Source organism: Capricornis sumatraensis, chromosome 13, assembly GCF_032405125.1.
Source record: "Capricornis sumatraensis isolate serow.1 chromosome 13, serow.2, whole genome shotgun sequence".
Lineage (NCBI taxonomy): Eukaryota > Metazoa > Chordata > Mammalia > Artiodactyla > Bovidae > Capricornis > Capricornis sumatraensis.
This window is the reverse complement of record NC_091081.1, coordinates 74,991,470-75,005,044: the sequence shown is the minus strand read 5'-3', so window position 1 is coordinate 75,005,044 and position 13,575 is coordinate 74,991,470. Positions and strand designations below refer to the sequence as shown.

The 13,575-nt window shown below is 41.6% G+C and overlaps 1 protein-coding gene and 1 non-coding gene across 4 annotated transcripts in view; both read right to left on the bottom strand.

Annotated features, from left to right (window-relative positions):
* PLEKHG1 (pleckstrin homology and RhoGEF domain containing G1) overlaps positions 1-7,748 on the bottom strand; it is a 104,334-nt gene extending 96,586 nt beyond the window's left edge. For all 3 annotated transcript variants that reach the window (XM_068984995.1, XM_068984996.1, XM_068984997.1), the window contains exon 1: positions 7,341-7,748. In XM_068984995.1, coding sequence (XP_068841096.1) covers positions 7,341-7,748 — 408 coding nt within the window. The remainder of the gene's footprint in view (positions 1-7,340) is intronic.
* TRNAW-CCA (transfer RNA tryptophan (anticodon CCA)) lies at positions 1,269-1,341 on the bottom strand. The gene has a single exon. It is a non-coding gene; the product is annotated as a tRNA-Trp (tRNA).
* Positions 7,749-13,575: the final 5,827 nt, after the last annotated feature.

Below are 13,575 nucleotides of genomic sequence, written 5' to 3'. Positions count from 1 at the left end.
GCAAGAGGTGAGAGTGGGGTAGAGCAAGGAAGGAGAGGGCATAAGAGCAACAAAGAGGCATGGAAACAAAGAGTCAAAGTGACGTTTGGGGGGCTCATATACAGTGGTTAGATGTGCTATTTGATGACCAACTCCTATTGGCTTGGCCAAAAAGTTCATTCAGGTTTCCTATGTTACAGAAAAACCTAGACAAACTTTTTGGCCAATCCAATACATAAGCCTAAAACTACTTAGCAGGTTTGCTTCAAAATTACCATAGACCTCAAACGGTTTTAGCAAAGATCTCATTCACCCAATATGAGAAAAGCCCCTGGAAGGAAAAATAAAGAGACACATTCAAATAAAAGTGCTCAAATGCCATGTAAAAGAAAAGTACATTAAAATGTGCCAAGTACTACAGTGTAAGCACTTTATTAAATCCACCCACGTAACAAGCCTTCGTTAAAAACAATCCCTGCCAAGTCCTACACTCTAGCATTGAACACATAATTCCCTCAGTATTCAAGAAATGTTAGTCTGAAGGAACCTCATAAAAAGTGTCAGTTTAATAAATGTTACACTGGAGGGAAAGTATTGAGTGAGGACATGTGCAAATAAAAAGACAATAAAAGCAATGACATCTCATCAGCCTCCTCCCTTGGTTCAAAACTTTTCTCGTCAAGTATCCTATGCAGCTGTGGCTGGTCCAGGGAACACCCATGTAAAAATATCCCTCCATGGCCAAGAGAGAGGAGTAGCAGAGCTATGAACTGACCTTTCCACACCAACCATCTTCTCTCTCCAGCTGAATCAAACCAGGCTTCAAGAGAAAACACCTCCAAGTTCGATAGTGTTGTCTCTGAGAGGTGGCGCAGGACAAAAACCCACTCAGATTCCATGTTATCCAAGTCTTAGTCACCTCATCAGCCTAAAAGCTAAGTCTTTAGGCAGGGTCCATAATTAAGCACAGCACAGACTTCCTGGGCCTGATCACTGGGTTCCTTCATTCACTCTGCACAGATCTGGGAGAGGCTCACTTCCCAAGTGTAAGACAATTCACCTTCCAGCTAGTGGATACCTCTGGTGCTAAGGGCAGCCTCTTCTCTAAGCTATGGCAACAGGAAGAATTGTATTCAATATGTTTTATGTCACTAAAGTAGAAAGTGAAGTCGCTCAGTCATGTCCGACTCTTTGCGACCCCGTGGACTGTAGCCTACCAGGTTTTTCCGTCCATGGGATTCTCCAGGCAAGAATACTGGAGTGGGTTACCATTTCTTTCTCCAGGAGATCTTCCTGACTCAGGGATCGAACCTGGGTCTCCTGCATTGGAGGCAGACACTTTAACCTCTGAGCCACCAGGGAAACACTAAGTGGGTGAAAAGCATCTCTTTTCTCATCCACCTTATCCTAACATTGTCTGTACTGCTGATGCTAAGTCGCTTCCGTCATGTCCAACTCTGTGTGACCCCATAGATGGCAGCCCACCAGGCTCCTCTGTCCCTGGGATTCTCCAGGCAAGAACACTGGAGTGGGTTGCCATTTCCTTCTCCAATCCATGCATGCAAAGTCGCTTCCGTCATGTCCAACTCTGCATGACCCATGGACAGCAGCCCACCAGGCTCCCCTGTCCACGAGATTCTCTAGGCAAGACTACTGGAGTGGGTTGCCATTTCCTTCTCCAACTATCTGTACTATCACACGATAAACAAAGAGTTCATGCCGATCAAGAAATACAAGAGCTGGAGGTTGGAGATCAGCAGCCTAATCCTTGTGTAGCTACAGCTTTTGAATAATGCTGAATGCTTTTAACAAGGATTGCTTAAAGCTTTGGTTCTTTAAATTTTACACAGCAAGGCTATAATAATAACTTCTTAGCTTTTAGCACACTGTATGGATAAAGGTGCTTGAAAAAGGATTTTAACTTTTTAGAATATGATAGAAAAAAATAAACTCACATGTTCCTTTTAATATTTTACCTACTTTCCCCTCACTAAATGTACATGTCCTCAACATCCCCAAATACGATTTAATTTAGGATTTCTTATAGTTCAAAGATCCTATTTTGCAGTAGGGATATAATTTCTAATTACACAGTATTAGATAATGTTATGAACTATTTAAAACCCTTCATAAAAGTTTAAAACAGGCCATGAACTATATCCAGGGCCAAGTCTCATGAGGCTGTCAAAGGCTCTTTTATAGATCATTTATAAAGATTAAAGAAACCCACTCTGCCCATGAGAATCTCTGGTCAGTCAATCTAAGATCCTATTAAACATGAAAGAAACCCTTATTTCCTACTTTCCAGCTATGAATTTCTCTCTCTCCACAAATTGTATCACTGGCGATTTTACTTTTAACTTTTAAAACTAGCTTTCATACTTATTATCTCATTTTATCTGTGAATGCTAGTAGGACCCATATATAGAAATGGAAATAACAGCTCTCTTGTTTCTCTCAGTGTGGTCGATAGTCAAGACCTCACCTCTCTCTAAAATGTCAAGTGTACAAACCAAATGACTAGGATGTCAGGCAAAGGAGCAGAGGAGGGAGTTGCCATGGGGAGGGAATGGAGGGGACAGAGAAAAGGGCCTGCGATGAAGACCAGAAGCAATAAGAACAATAACATTTCTCAGTTAAATCTTCAGAATTCATTTTTAAATTTCTAAATGGCATGGGAAAGAAAACAAAATCCAATATATTTGGGAAAAATTTTAGTACAATGTCGTTATGTAGTGAAAGATGTACATCCTTCTTTGCATTATCACCAACAGCTGAGAATCCTATTGCCCAGATAATGTGTGAGCAGGATCTCTTCTCAGAAATAAGCTACTCAGATACTATGTGGTACTGTACTGAGCTACCAAGGCATACTGTGTTCAGTTCAGTTCAGTTCAGTCGCTCAGTTGTGTCCGACTCTTTGCGACCCCATGAATCGCAGCACGCCAGGCCTTCCTATCCATCACCACCTCCCGGAGTTCACCCAGACTCACGTCCATCAAGTCCGTGATGCCATCCAGTCATCTCATCCTGGGTCATCCCCTTCTCCTGCCCCCAATCTCTCCCAGCATCAGGGTCTTTTCCAATGAGTCAACTCTTCGCATGAGGTGGCCAAAGTACTGGAGTTTCAGCTTGAGCATCATTCCTTCCAAAGAAATCCCAGGGCTGATCTCCTTCAGAATGGACTGGTTGGATCTCCTTGCAGTCCAAGGGACTCTCAAGAGTCTTCTCCAACACCACAGTTCAAAAGCATCAATTCTTCTGCGCTCAGCCTTCTTCACAGTCCAACTCTCACATCCATACATGACCACTGGAAAAACCATAGCCTTGACTAAACAGACCTTAGTCGGTAAAGTAATGTCTCTGCTTTTGAATATACTATCCAGGTTGGTCATAACTTTTCTTCCAAGGAGTAAGCGTCTTTTAATTTCATGGCTGCAGTCACCATCTCCAGTGATTTTGGAGCCCCCCAAAATAAAGTCTGACACTATTTCTACTGTTTCCCCATCTATTTCCCATAAAGTGATGGGACCAGATGCCATGATCTTCGTTTTCTGAATGTTGAGCTTTAAGCCAACTTTTTCACTCTCCTCTTTCACTTTCATCAAGAGGCTTTTTAGCTCCTCTTCACTTTCTGCCATAAGGGTGGTGTCATCTGCATATCTGAGGTTATTGATATTTCTCCTGGCAATCTTGATTCCAGCATGTGTTTCTTCCATCCCAGTATTTCTCATGATGTACTCTGCATATAAGTTAAATAAGCAGGGTGACAATGTACAGCCTTGACGGACTCCTTTTTCTATTTGGAACCAGTCTGTTGTTTCATGTCCAGTTCTAACTGTTAACATCTTTTAAATCAGTGTATATATCAATGGCCTTTCACAAAAATGTTTGTTTATAAATTCTAAGGACAGAATATAAACCTGAGTGGTGAGGATATGTATGGATAAGATACACTACAGATAAAATGTAACTAAGGGAAATAAATACAACCAAGAATGACTACTGAAGGCCATTCATTAGTGGGAACTCAGTAAAGCAGAGTGCACAGTCTGAACCCTGGAAAAGGAAATGGCAACCCACTCCAGTACTCTTGCCTGGAGAATTCCATGGAGAGGGGAGCCTGGCAGTCTGTAAGTCCATGGGGTTGCAAAGAGTTGGACACGACTGAGAGATTATCACTCAGTCACTCAGACAGTTTGAAACTATGCTACTGTGTAAGTGAAAAACAACTTCCAAGTTATCTCTATAAATAACTAGGTGGTTTTTCTTCAGAAATAATTCTTGCTTAGAAAGTCAACTAACAAACTCTTTGTGTGGTAAGAACTTATGATGGTAGGTTGTTACTAAGTAGGATTTTCCCCATTTAACTCTGCACTTGAAAAATCAAAGATACTAAAGCAATCAGCTACAGAATTTTTAAAAGATTGGAAATAGATTAAGGAAAACAGATTTTTAAAGGAGTTGACATCTTGTGTTTTAAGAATACTCATAACAGTCCTTATTGGGTAAAGTTGCTGCAAGGTGGAAAATAATTGGTTATACTCCATAAAGGAGGGGTGCATGCTCAGTTGTGTCTGACTCTTTGTGACCCCATGGACTGGATCCTGCCAGACTCCTCTGTCCATGGAATTTTCCAGGCAAGAATACTGGAGTGGGTTGCCCTTTCCTACTCCAAGGGATCTTCCTGACCCCAGGATTGAACTCATGTCTCGAGTCTCTTGCATTGATTGGTAGGTGGAGTTTTACCACTGACGCCACCTGGGAAGCCTCCATAAGGCAAAGAACTACATAAAACGAGTCTAACCATTCTGTGAAAACTGTGATCTTGAGAAACAGAGGTGGTCACATACAAAAGTGTGTGAGGAAGAGGCTGCAGCGACCAATCGTGATCTGAAGAGATTCTGCACTTTTCCAGGTGGGGAGGGGAAGTGACTCAAAGCATTCCAGAGACTTCCTGAACAAAGCAGCATCTTCTTCCTGCCCAGGTGCTTCCCTCTCTATTTGGGACGTTTTCTTCAAACTACCCTCCTTTCCAATACCCTTCTTCATCTTTCTTCTCCCTAATTATGTGTCACCTTAGATTTTCCCTGGGTTCTTTATAAATAATCCAACTGCCTTCAAAATAATAATGTTGGAATCACCCACTTAAAAATTACTCTTTCCTAATGAAATTTCTACTGTAGTATATGACTAAATCTATTTATTTTTGTAAAATACTTCAGATAAGACAGAAGATAGCTATAAATGGTGCTCAGTCTCAGCCAGCAAATTCAGAAGAGGCCTGAGATGATAAGTGTTTCCCTTTATTAATTGCTTACCATGTGCCAGGCACTGTTGCATGAGCTTTTCATATATTATCTAATTATCATAACACCAACCTTATTAGGCAAGTATCATTTATTAGTCTCATTTCACAGTTGATGAAATGAAAGCACAGATTTATAAGCAAATACGGGGTTTGGCAAACCATGGTCCTTGGGTCAAAAATGGCCCTAAAGTTTTCCTTGAACTTCCACACCCATTCACTGACGTAGAGTCTGGGGCTGCTCTTGGGCTATAGCGACACAAGTAACAGTTAGGATTGACAGTTTAGGGCCCAGAAAGCCAAAGAGAGTTACCATCTGGTCCTTCATAGCAAAAGTCCACCAACCCGTAGTGCAAAACATTGGCTAATTCCTTGATAAGGGGAAAAAACAAGGCAAGAATATTTGTACAGTTTAGAATAAACCTTCTGCTGAAACTGTTAGAAAATAAAAAAATTTTAAGGTATTTTACTGAAGCAAAAAATCCTGTTTTAACCTATTTTCTTTCATAGATCTCTTATTGTATTTCTTCTCACCTAAAGTTTGTTAACTGGCCTCAGAAAAAAACAAGTGTTCATAGAATTCCAGCTCAGACACTAAAGGTTTCTCTGTAGGCATGGTGAGTTTCGATGAAGTGGTAAAGTTTCCAAGCAAGAAACAAAGAAAAAAAGGCCAAAGAAAGCTTTGACAACCATAAATTTCCTGAGAGGTTTCACAAATTTTGGCAGTTTCACAGGTATTTCTTCTCAAGTACAAATGACATCATTGTTGAAATTCAAGAAACAATTGGCCTGGTTTACTCTACATTTGGTATCACATATTGTTTTGGTTGAGCATCAATTGATTTTTTTTCTATTTTTACTGGGAAGTTATGTCATAACTATTTTTAGAAGACTGTCTGGTTTGATCATTTGTGGAACTGAAAACACAACTGTGTCCTAGAATTTTTTTTCCCCTAAAGCTATAAGAGTGTATGTGTTTGGTGGAGAATGTCCTCATCAGCAAATATTCCACCAGTTTATTCTGAAACACATTTAGATTAAAAATCTAAAACAGGGAATGAGCACTAACACATGAAAGAACCTGGGATAGTACCAGGCAGCGTAGGGAGTATAGCTTCATAATGTATCAATTTGAAAGGTAATATTTTAAATTATTGAGAACGAATTAGCATCTGAACTGTTCTGATAATTATAATTTTATCCTTAAAAACCTAGCTATAATCAAAGTCAAATTAATAACTGGATAAGTCAACTATACTCCAGCGTAAAATAAAAATTAAAAAAGAAATAATACAGGGAAACAACAATCATAACAAATTAATAACTGAATTTCCAGAGTCTTGGATCTGGTACCTGAGCTAAGTTCAGTTTGCAGAGAGTCAAATAATTTACACGAATTTGTTTAGTATAAAAGTAAAAGGTAAACACCTAAGACCAAGTCCAGGGTTCTTCTCTCCCTTTCACCACCTTCCTCTAAACAGCAACCAACACAGAAAACAGCCTGAAACCTAATTCCCATGCTTGTTTGTGCAGAAGAATCACCTGGGGATCTTCCGCCCACCTACTGGCCACACCCCAAACCAATGAAATCCTTCTCTGGAGGTGAGACACAGGCACTGGCAGCTTTGGAAGCTCTAGACACCAGGAGACAACTGTGATTAAGCTGAAGATGACCCAAGGAGGTCAGTCAACACACCGCTGACACCTGCAAGTCAGGAAGCTTGCATCCTGTCTGTCCCTCTCACAGATCTTTGGGGCAGGAGTCACTAACACAACATCCCAGTGTAGGCACTGATATCATCATGCCTACTCCCAACACGTAATCGATTCACGAATGCAAACATTGAGGATCTTAACCCAATGATAACAGCCCTAGGGCTTCCTCTTAAGTGATGATCTGTTTAAACATTTACACCATCTCTGCCTCTCAGGAAACAGCGGGCTTCCTAAGAAGCCCTTTGTTGCAAGCCCTTCCTTGCCCTTTATTTCGAGAGGATATTGATCCTGCAGGACAATCTTTAAACACCCCCCCCCCCCCCACAGTGCATCTTACCTCTACGATGCTCTTTAAATCTTGCACGTAAGTCCGTTCGGTCTCCAGAATTTCCTGTACAACTCTGTCCACATAGAGCAGCTTGGGGCTGGTGGCCGATTCGGCCCCTGTTTTGGTTGCCCCGTTGACTTCCACTCTGCGCTGTGCCCGGGGCTGCCTCTCGCCGCCCTCGTCTGTGCTCTGCTGCCCGGCCGCACGGTCCGTCTGCAGCTCGCTGCTGGAAAACGGCCTGGCTGGCATCAGCTCCAGTTTTATGGCCCCTGCTTCCTTATCCTGAGGAAACAAGCCCAGGTGGCTGCTTGAAACTAAGGTCATTCGGCTGCCGAAGGAACCATGGCTGTCCCGGGAGGAAGCCGAGGACGACGTGGAGCCGAAGCTGACCGGGCGGTCACTGTCGGAGAGCTCCATGGCCCCGAGGTCCCCGGAGCAGGAGTGCCTGGCTGTGGTTCTGAGATATGGAGCTTGTGTTACAGCTGACCGCACTTCACGACACAACTGGTGCGCATCTATACACGTGAAGAAAAATAAAACGGACAAGATAAGCAAGATAGGCAAGTATTTAAAATTAGAGCTAACAGAAAAGGTTTGAAGGTGCTTAAAACCTAGCTCAAGGGACACGGGCAAAAGCAAAAAGCACGCTAGGTATAGACGGAAATGCAAAGATACCCATAGGACGTTGAATGGCAAAGGCGGAGTTTTTAAAGCGTCGCCTGGAATTGCGTCAGACTTAAAAGCCTTTGGGCTTCCCTGATGGCTCCCACGGTCAAGCGTCTGCCTGCAATGCGGGAGACCCGGGTTCAATTCCTGGGTCGGGAAAGTTCCCTGGAGAAGGAAAAGCAATCCACTCCAGCACTCTTGCTGGGAAAATCCCATGGATGGAGGAGCCTGATAGGCTACAGTCCATGCGGTGGCAAAGAGTCGGACACGACTGAGCGACTTCACTTCACTAAAAGCCTTTGGTGCTACCTTAGACCTACTTTTTTTTTTTTCAGTCTGCTTTTTGCCAAGACGCCAATGCCATGTGCAAGTGCTTTAAAGCTTGAAAAGCACTGTGCCTGGCCTCAAAGTATGAGCACCTGAGGATAGAGCGATTAGTCCAGATTTACTAAATCAAGGCTCAGTGCTCAGGGCACAAGGAATCTACAGCTTCAACAAGCACCAAGGGGATGCTTATGTATTTAAAAAACAAACAAACAAACCCCCCCCCCACACACACACATCCTATGTTTTATTAGATTAATAAAATATTTATTAATATTGAAATATTAGAGTATTTTGAGAACCACTGTTCTAGATTTTAAGTATTCTACTACAATTCCACAAAACTTTACCAACCTGGAAACACCACTACTTAATGATGCTGACAGTTTTACACTTTACTTGTATATAGCATTAAACAAAGTGTTCCGTGGACAATAATTCTCCAGTACTGGACAAGAAAACTCAAAATATTGAGACCCACATCCTCTTTAAAACTTAATCATCCTATCATCACAACATTTCTCTAAATCGCTTCTCGAAAGCTGGCTTTCCATTTGCTGTTACAGTGTATATCTGATGAACTACTACTTTCCATGTGTCCAGGTAGATAACATGACAGTGTGACCATATGCAATTAAATAATAAACATCAGAACGGTTTCTAAAGAAATGGGGCTGTTAGTATTTAGAAAAGGGAATAAGAAGAGAAAATTTAAAGCCTGTAGCACTTAAATCTTGGGTTCGAAACAGGCCCGGTATGGAATTTAAACTTTCAGAAGCTATTCAGACAAAACACAAAGTTCCAATCTTCTTCATTTGTAAGGCAGGATCTGCACTTAATCTCCCTAGTAATGTGATCCCAAGTTTATAGACGCAAAATGTCTTGCAATAGTGTGACTGATAAATCTGCTTCATTGCAAAATTCCCCCAAATCCATGTTTCTAGACCTTGTTAGAAAAATAGGAGAGTGAAACTCAGGTATGGAAGGTTTTAATAAGACAAACACAATAACGAGAATATAGATCAATGGCAGTCTTTTCAAAAGGAACGTGAATTTGGTTTGACTCAATAATAAAGATCATCAAACAGCTGGTACCAATATTTCTAGAATATAAAAGAACCCATTAAGTCTGTATCCTTTAACATTCAGACTTTTCTTGGTGGTTTAGAAAAGTGAAGTCACTCAGTCATGTCCAATTCTTTGCAACCCCATGGACTGTAGCCCACCAGGATCCTACGTCCTTTGGGATTTTCCAGGCAAGAGTACTGGAGTGGGTTGCCATTTCTTTCTCCAGGGGATCTTTCCGACCCAGGGATCAAACCCAGATCTCCTGCATTGTAGGCAGACGCTTTATCTTCTGAGCCGCCAGGGAAGTCCTCTTGGTGGTTTATATTCTTGGCAAATATTAGTGTTAAGAGTGGACTGCAAATAGTAAAACTATGAATATAAAATAAAGGAACTAACTTGGATCAACAAGAAGGCATGGTAAGAAACATGTAGGAAATGAGTAAATTACCAGTATAACCACTACCACATGGTATATTTCCCACAATTTTTTAAAAGCTTTTGAGATATTCTTTCTGCTTTCTCTGTAACAACTTTATGGCCTATAAAACTGGGATTGGTTATAGTAGTTAAAATGTACTTGTGCAAAAAATCCTGGGCCAACTTGAATGTTGGAAAATCCAAGAAACAGCCAGGCATTTAGGTGTGTTTGCAGCAAAGGATGCTTACTCATGTTTGGGACTGGCGTTAAGAAAGTCCTGGGCAGGGCTTTCCTGGTGGGTCAGTGCTTAAGAATCCGCCTGCCAATGCAGGGGACACAGGTTTGATTCCTGGTCTGGGAAGATCCCACATGCCGCTGGGCAGCTAAGCCCACAAGCCACAGCTACTGAAGCCTGCACACCCTAGAGCCTGTGCTCAAGAGAAGTCGTTGCAATGAGAAGCCCAAGCGTGGCGACTAGAGAGTAGTCCCCGTTGTGTGCAACTAGCGAAAATCCTGTGCACAGCGACAAAGAACAGCACAGCCATAAATAAACAAATAACTTTTTTTTTTTTTAAAAGAAAGTCCTGGGTAGTTAAGATTAGGAGCAGACACACACTGGTATCTATCACAACCATAAGGTTGATGTCCCTTTCTGGAATGGGTGCTGACTTGGGAAGTATATAAGGATTCTTTATGGTCCCAAAAGGCCAATGAGACCGTGTTGTTGTTGTTGTTGTTGTTCAGTTGCCCAGTCGTGTTCAACTCTTTGCAACCCCATGGACTGCAGCATGCCGGGCCTTCCTGCCCCTCACCATCTCCTGGAGTTTGCCCAAGTTCATGTTCATTGCATCAGTGATGCCGTCCAGCCATCTCATCCTCCCTTTCCAGATGCTCTGATTTTCAGATAGAGTAGTATCCACCCTCCTCCCCAACTTCTGTTTGGTCCTAAGTCATAGTCTCATTTGAGAAAACCATATTTGACAGTTACATAACTCTTGGGAAATATTCATTATCAGGATGGTGAAAAATGAACACAACAGAGAGACTCATGTTTTGTTTTACTTACTTCCACTGGAAGTTAGCCAGCCAGTACTGGGACTGAGAATCCACTTTGGCCTACTAGGGCTGCTAGTGTCTTTCATACTTTCAAAGGCAGGAGAAAGTGGGACAAGAAACTCAAGTCAACAGGGTTCACTTCATGGATGAATCTTACATGGCAACATGAATTGGACCCTAGCAAGGAAGACTTCATTTGTTTCAATACCAGGCCACGTGCTCTAGGACACTGAATCAGCCTATTCAGACTGCCAACCAGACATTTTGTAAAATTGAATATATGAGGTATTTGGAGTGCTAGTATTTAGCCAAACTTACGGCCCCAAATTAAATACCTTCCAAAATTACTAATGACAGAAGTGAAACCTTTAAAGCTAGGTCATTTAATGGCATATAATAGGAGACTGCAGGTGGATAACGATGTTTATGCTGATTCATTGCTTAGAAGATAATTATAGTTTTCTCACATAAGGAAATGTTCTTCATAAAAATTGTCTAGTCTTGCTCTCACCGCCTTCAAAATAATTTCAGATTTCCACCCTCTCTGGCTTATTCTTCCTAATACAATTAATCAATTATTAATATTTATCTCCAGAGCTACATTGTTCAACATAGTAGCCAGTAGCCACATGTGACTATTGAGTGCTTGAACTGCAGCTCATCCAAACTGAGATGTGCTACAAGTGTGAAATACACGCTCACTTCCAGACAGTGAGGAATCTGCCTGCAATGTATGAGACCTGGATTCCATCCTTGGGTCGGAAAGATCCCCTGGAGAAAGGAACGGCAACCCACTCCAGTATTCCTGCCTGGAGAATTCCATGGACAGAGGAGCCTGGCGGGCTACAGTCCATGGGGTTGCAAAGAATGGGACATGCAAAGAATGGGAGCAACTAACACTATTTTAAATATTATATATATTTAATATTTAAACTTAACTTCCTTATCAATCTTTGTCCCGATAATAGTGAATGAAAAGGTATGTACAGTTTTAAGTTTATCTTTTTTTACTCTGTTCGTTAATAGACAATATTGTGATGAGTTCGCAGCAACAGCATTTGGAGACAAGTGCTGTGTACTAGATATTGGGGTGGCTGGTTTCCCATGATAAACTGAAACACCCAGAGAGAAAACCGAAGAGCGAGAAAGCTTCATCGTCTGCTGTGCGTGAAAGATGTTAGCACCTATGGTAACACTCGGGTAATGTGATGCTTTGCTTTGCTTTGCTTTCCTTCTCAAAACCTGTTTTTCTTACCAAATCTCAAACGCAGGGCTAATAATATAGCAACTTAGGAGAACTTGCCAGTTGTTGCTAATGGCCTATGTCAGTGGCTCTTTTGACCATGAAAACCCTAAATAAGCTGATCTTCCCAGCGCGAGGGCCTTGGTTCATCTGACCCTTGGTAAACCTGGAGATGGAGGTGGGGGCAGGGGTGGGGGTGGGGCTTGACGCTTACAACCAGCAGCACTGTAGTCTACAGCCGTCAACATAAAAATATTCCTTCTTGTGCCATCCTCAATAAAAGGAACAATATGGCTGTCCGGCTCCCACATGTTTTGCTTTATGGCAAATCTCTAATTTTTTTTCTAGGAGAAAGAGCTCAAATTCCTTGGCCTTTCTTTGTTTGCTCCTCAAACCTCCATTATTTTAATTGCCCTCCTTTGGAATGTCACTGCCAGAATCAAAAGTAGCACTTCTTGGCTCTAACTTGCCTCTGAGGCTGATTTAAGGGGGAAGCAGAACTTTCATTGGCAGGAAAAGTCCAGGCTTCTCTGATCATATTTTCATGCTACATGGGGAACCCAAGGGGTCATAACCGACCACGCCCTGTCACCAGACCCCAGGAGAGCTTTACAAGGCTATATGCGCAGCGAGGGAGGAGGGGTGATCAGAGTTTTCAAATTCTGCTCATGGCTATTCTAGACTTTAAATACTTAATTGGAGTTCCTTGGCAGGACAGTCATGGACATCGAGAGAATGTGTAGTGCTCAGGATCAATGAATAAAATTGTGTTCCTTATGATACTGTCTGTGAAGAGGAGGAAACAGAGGAATAAAGCAGGAAATTACTCTATCAACCAGAAAAGTTCATTTAATACCCAGTGAGTCTTCAGTGGAGCCTAAAGTTGCAAACTGATTTCATGATTCAAAACACACACACATTTTCAAGAGTCAAAGTTATAAAAGGTACTCATTTATATGTGTCAAAGATAGTACCAAGTATTTGAGGAATCCTCCTCTACCCATCTCTGAGATAATAGTGGAGGGCTCAATAGATAAAAGCCACTGGATCTCAATGTGAATTTCTACCTCTTGGTTTTCTAAAATAACATGATTCTGTATTATTAATAATAGCAGATCCAGGACTACAATTAAACCTGTTCTTTGCTGCTCTGAGTGTTCAATCCAGGGAACATGGTTTTCATTCTTATTTGTAGCTGTCTGGTAATAAAGTGGTAAAAAAAAAAAATATCTTCTTACCATGTTAATTTCTGTTTTGACCAGTGTACTCTGGTAATGCAAGATGTGAGGACTAGGGGAAGCTGGATGAAGGGTGTATAGAAACTCCAAACTAGCTTAGCAAATTTTCTGTAAGTTTAAACGTTTTCTAAAATAAATAATTTAAAAAGATCTTATTACTGCTTAAAAAAGATCTTATTACTGCTGAAGAGTCAGTAAAGCAAAGTTTGGATAAGAAAGTCAAGGATAGGA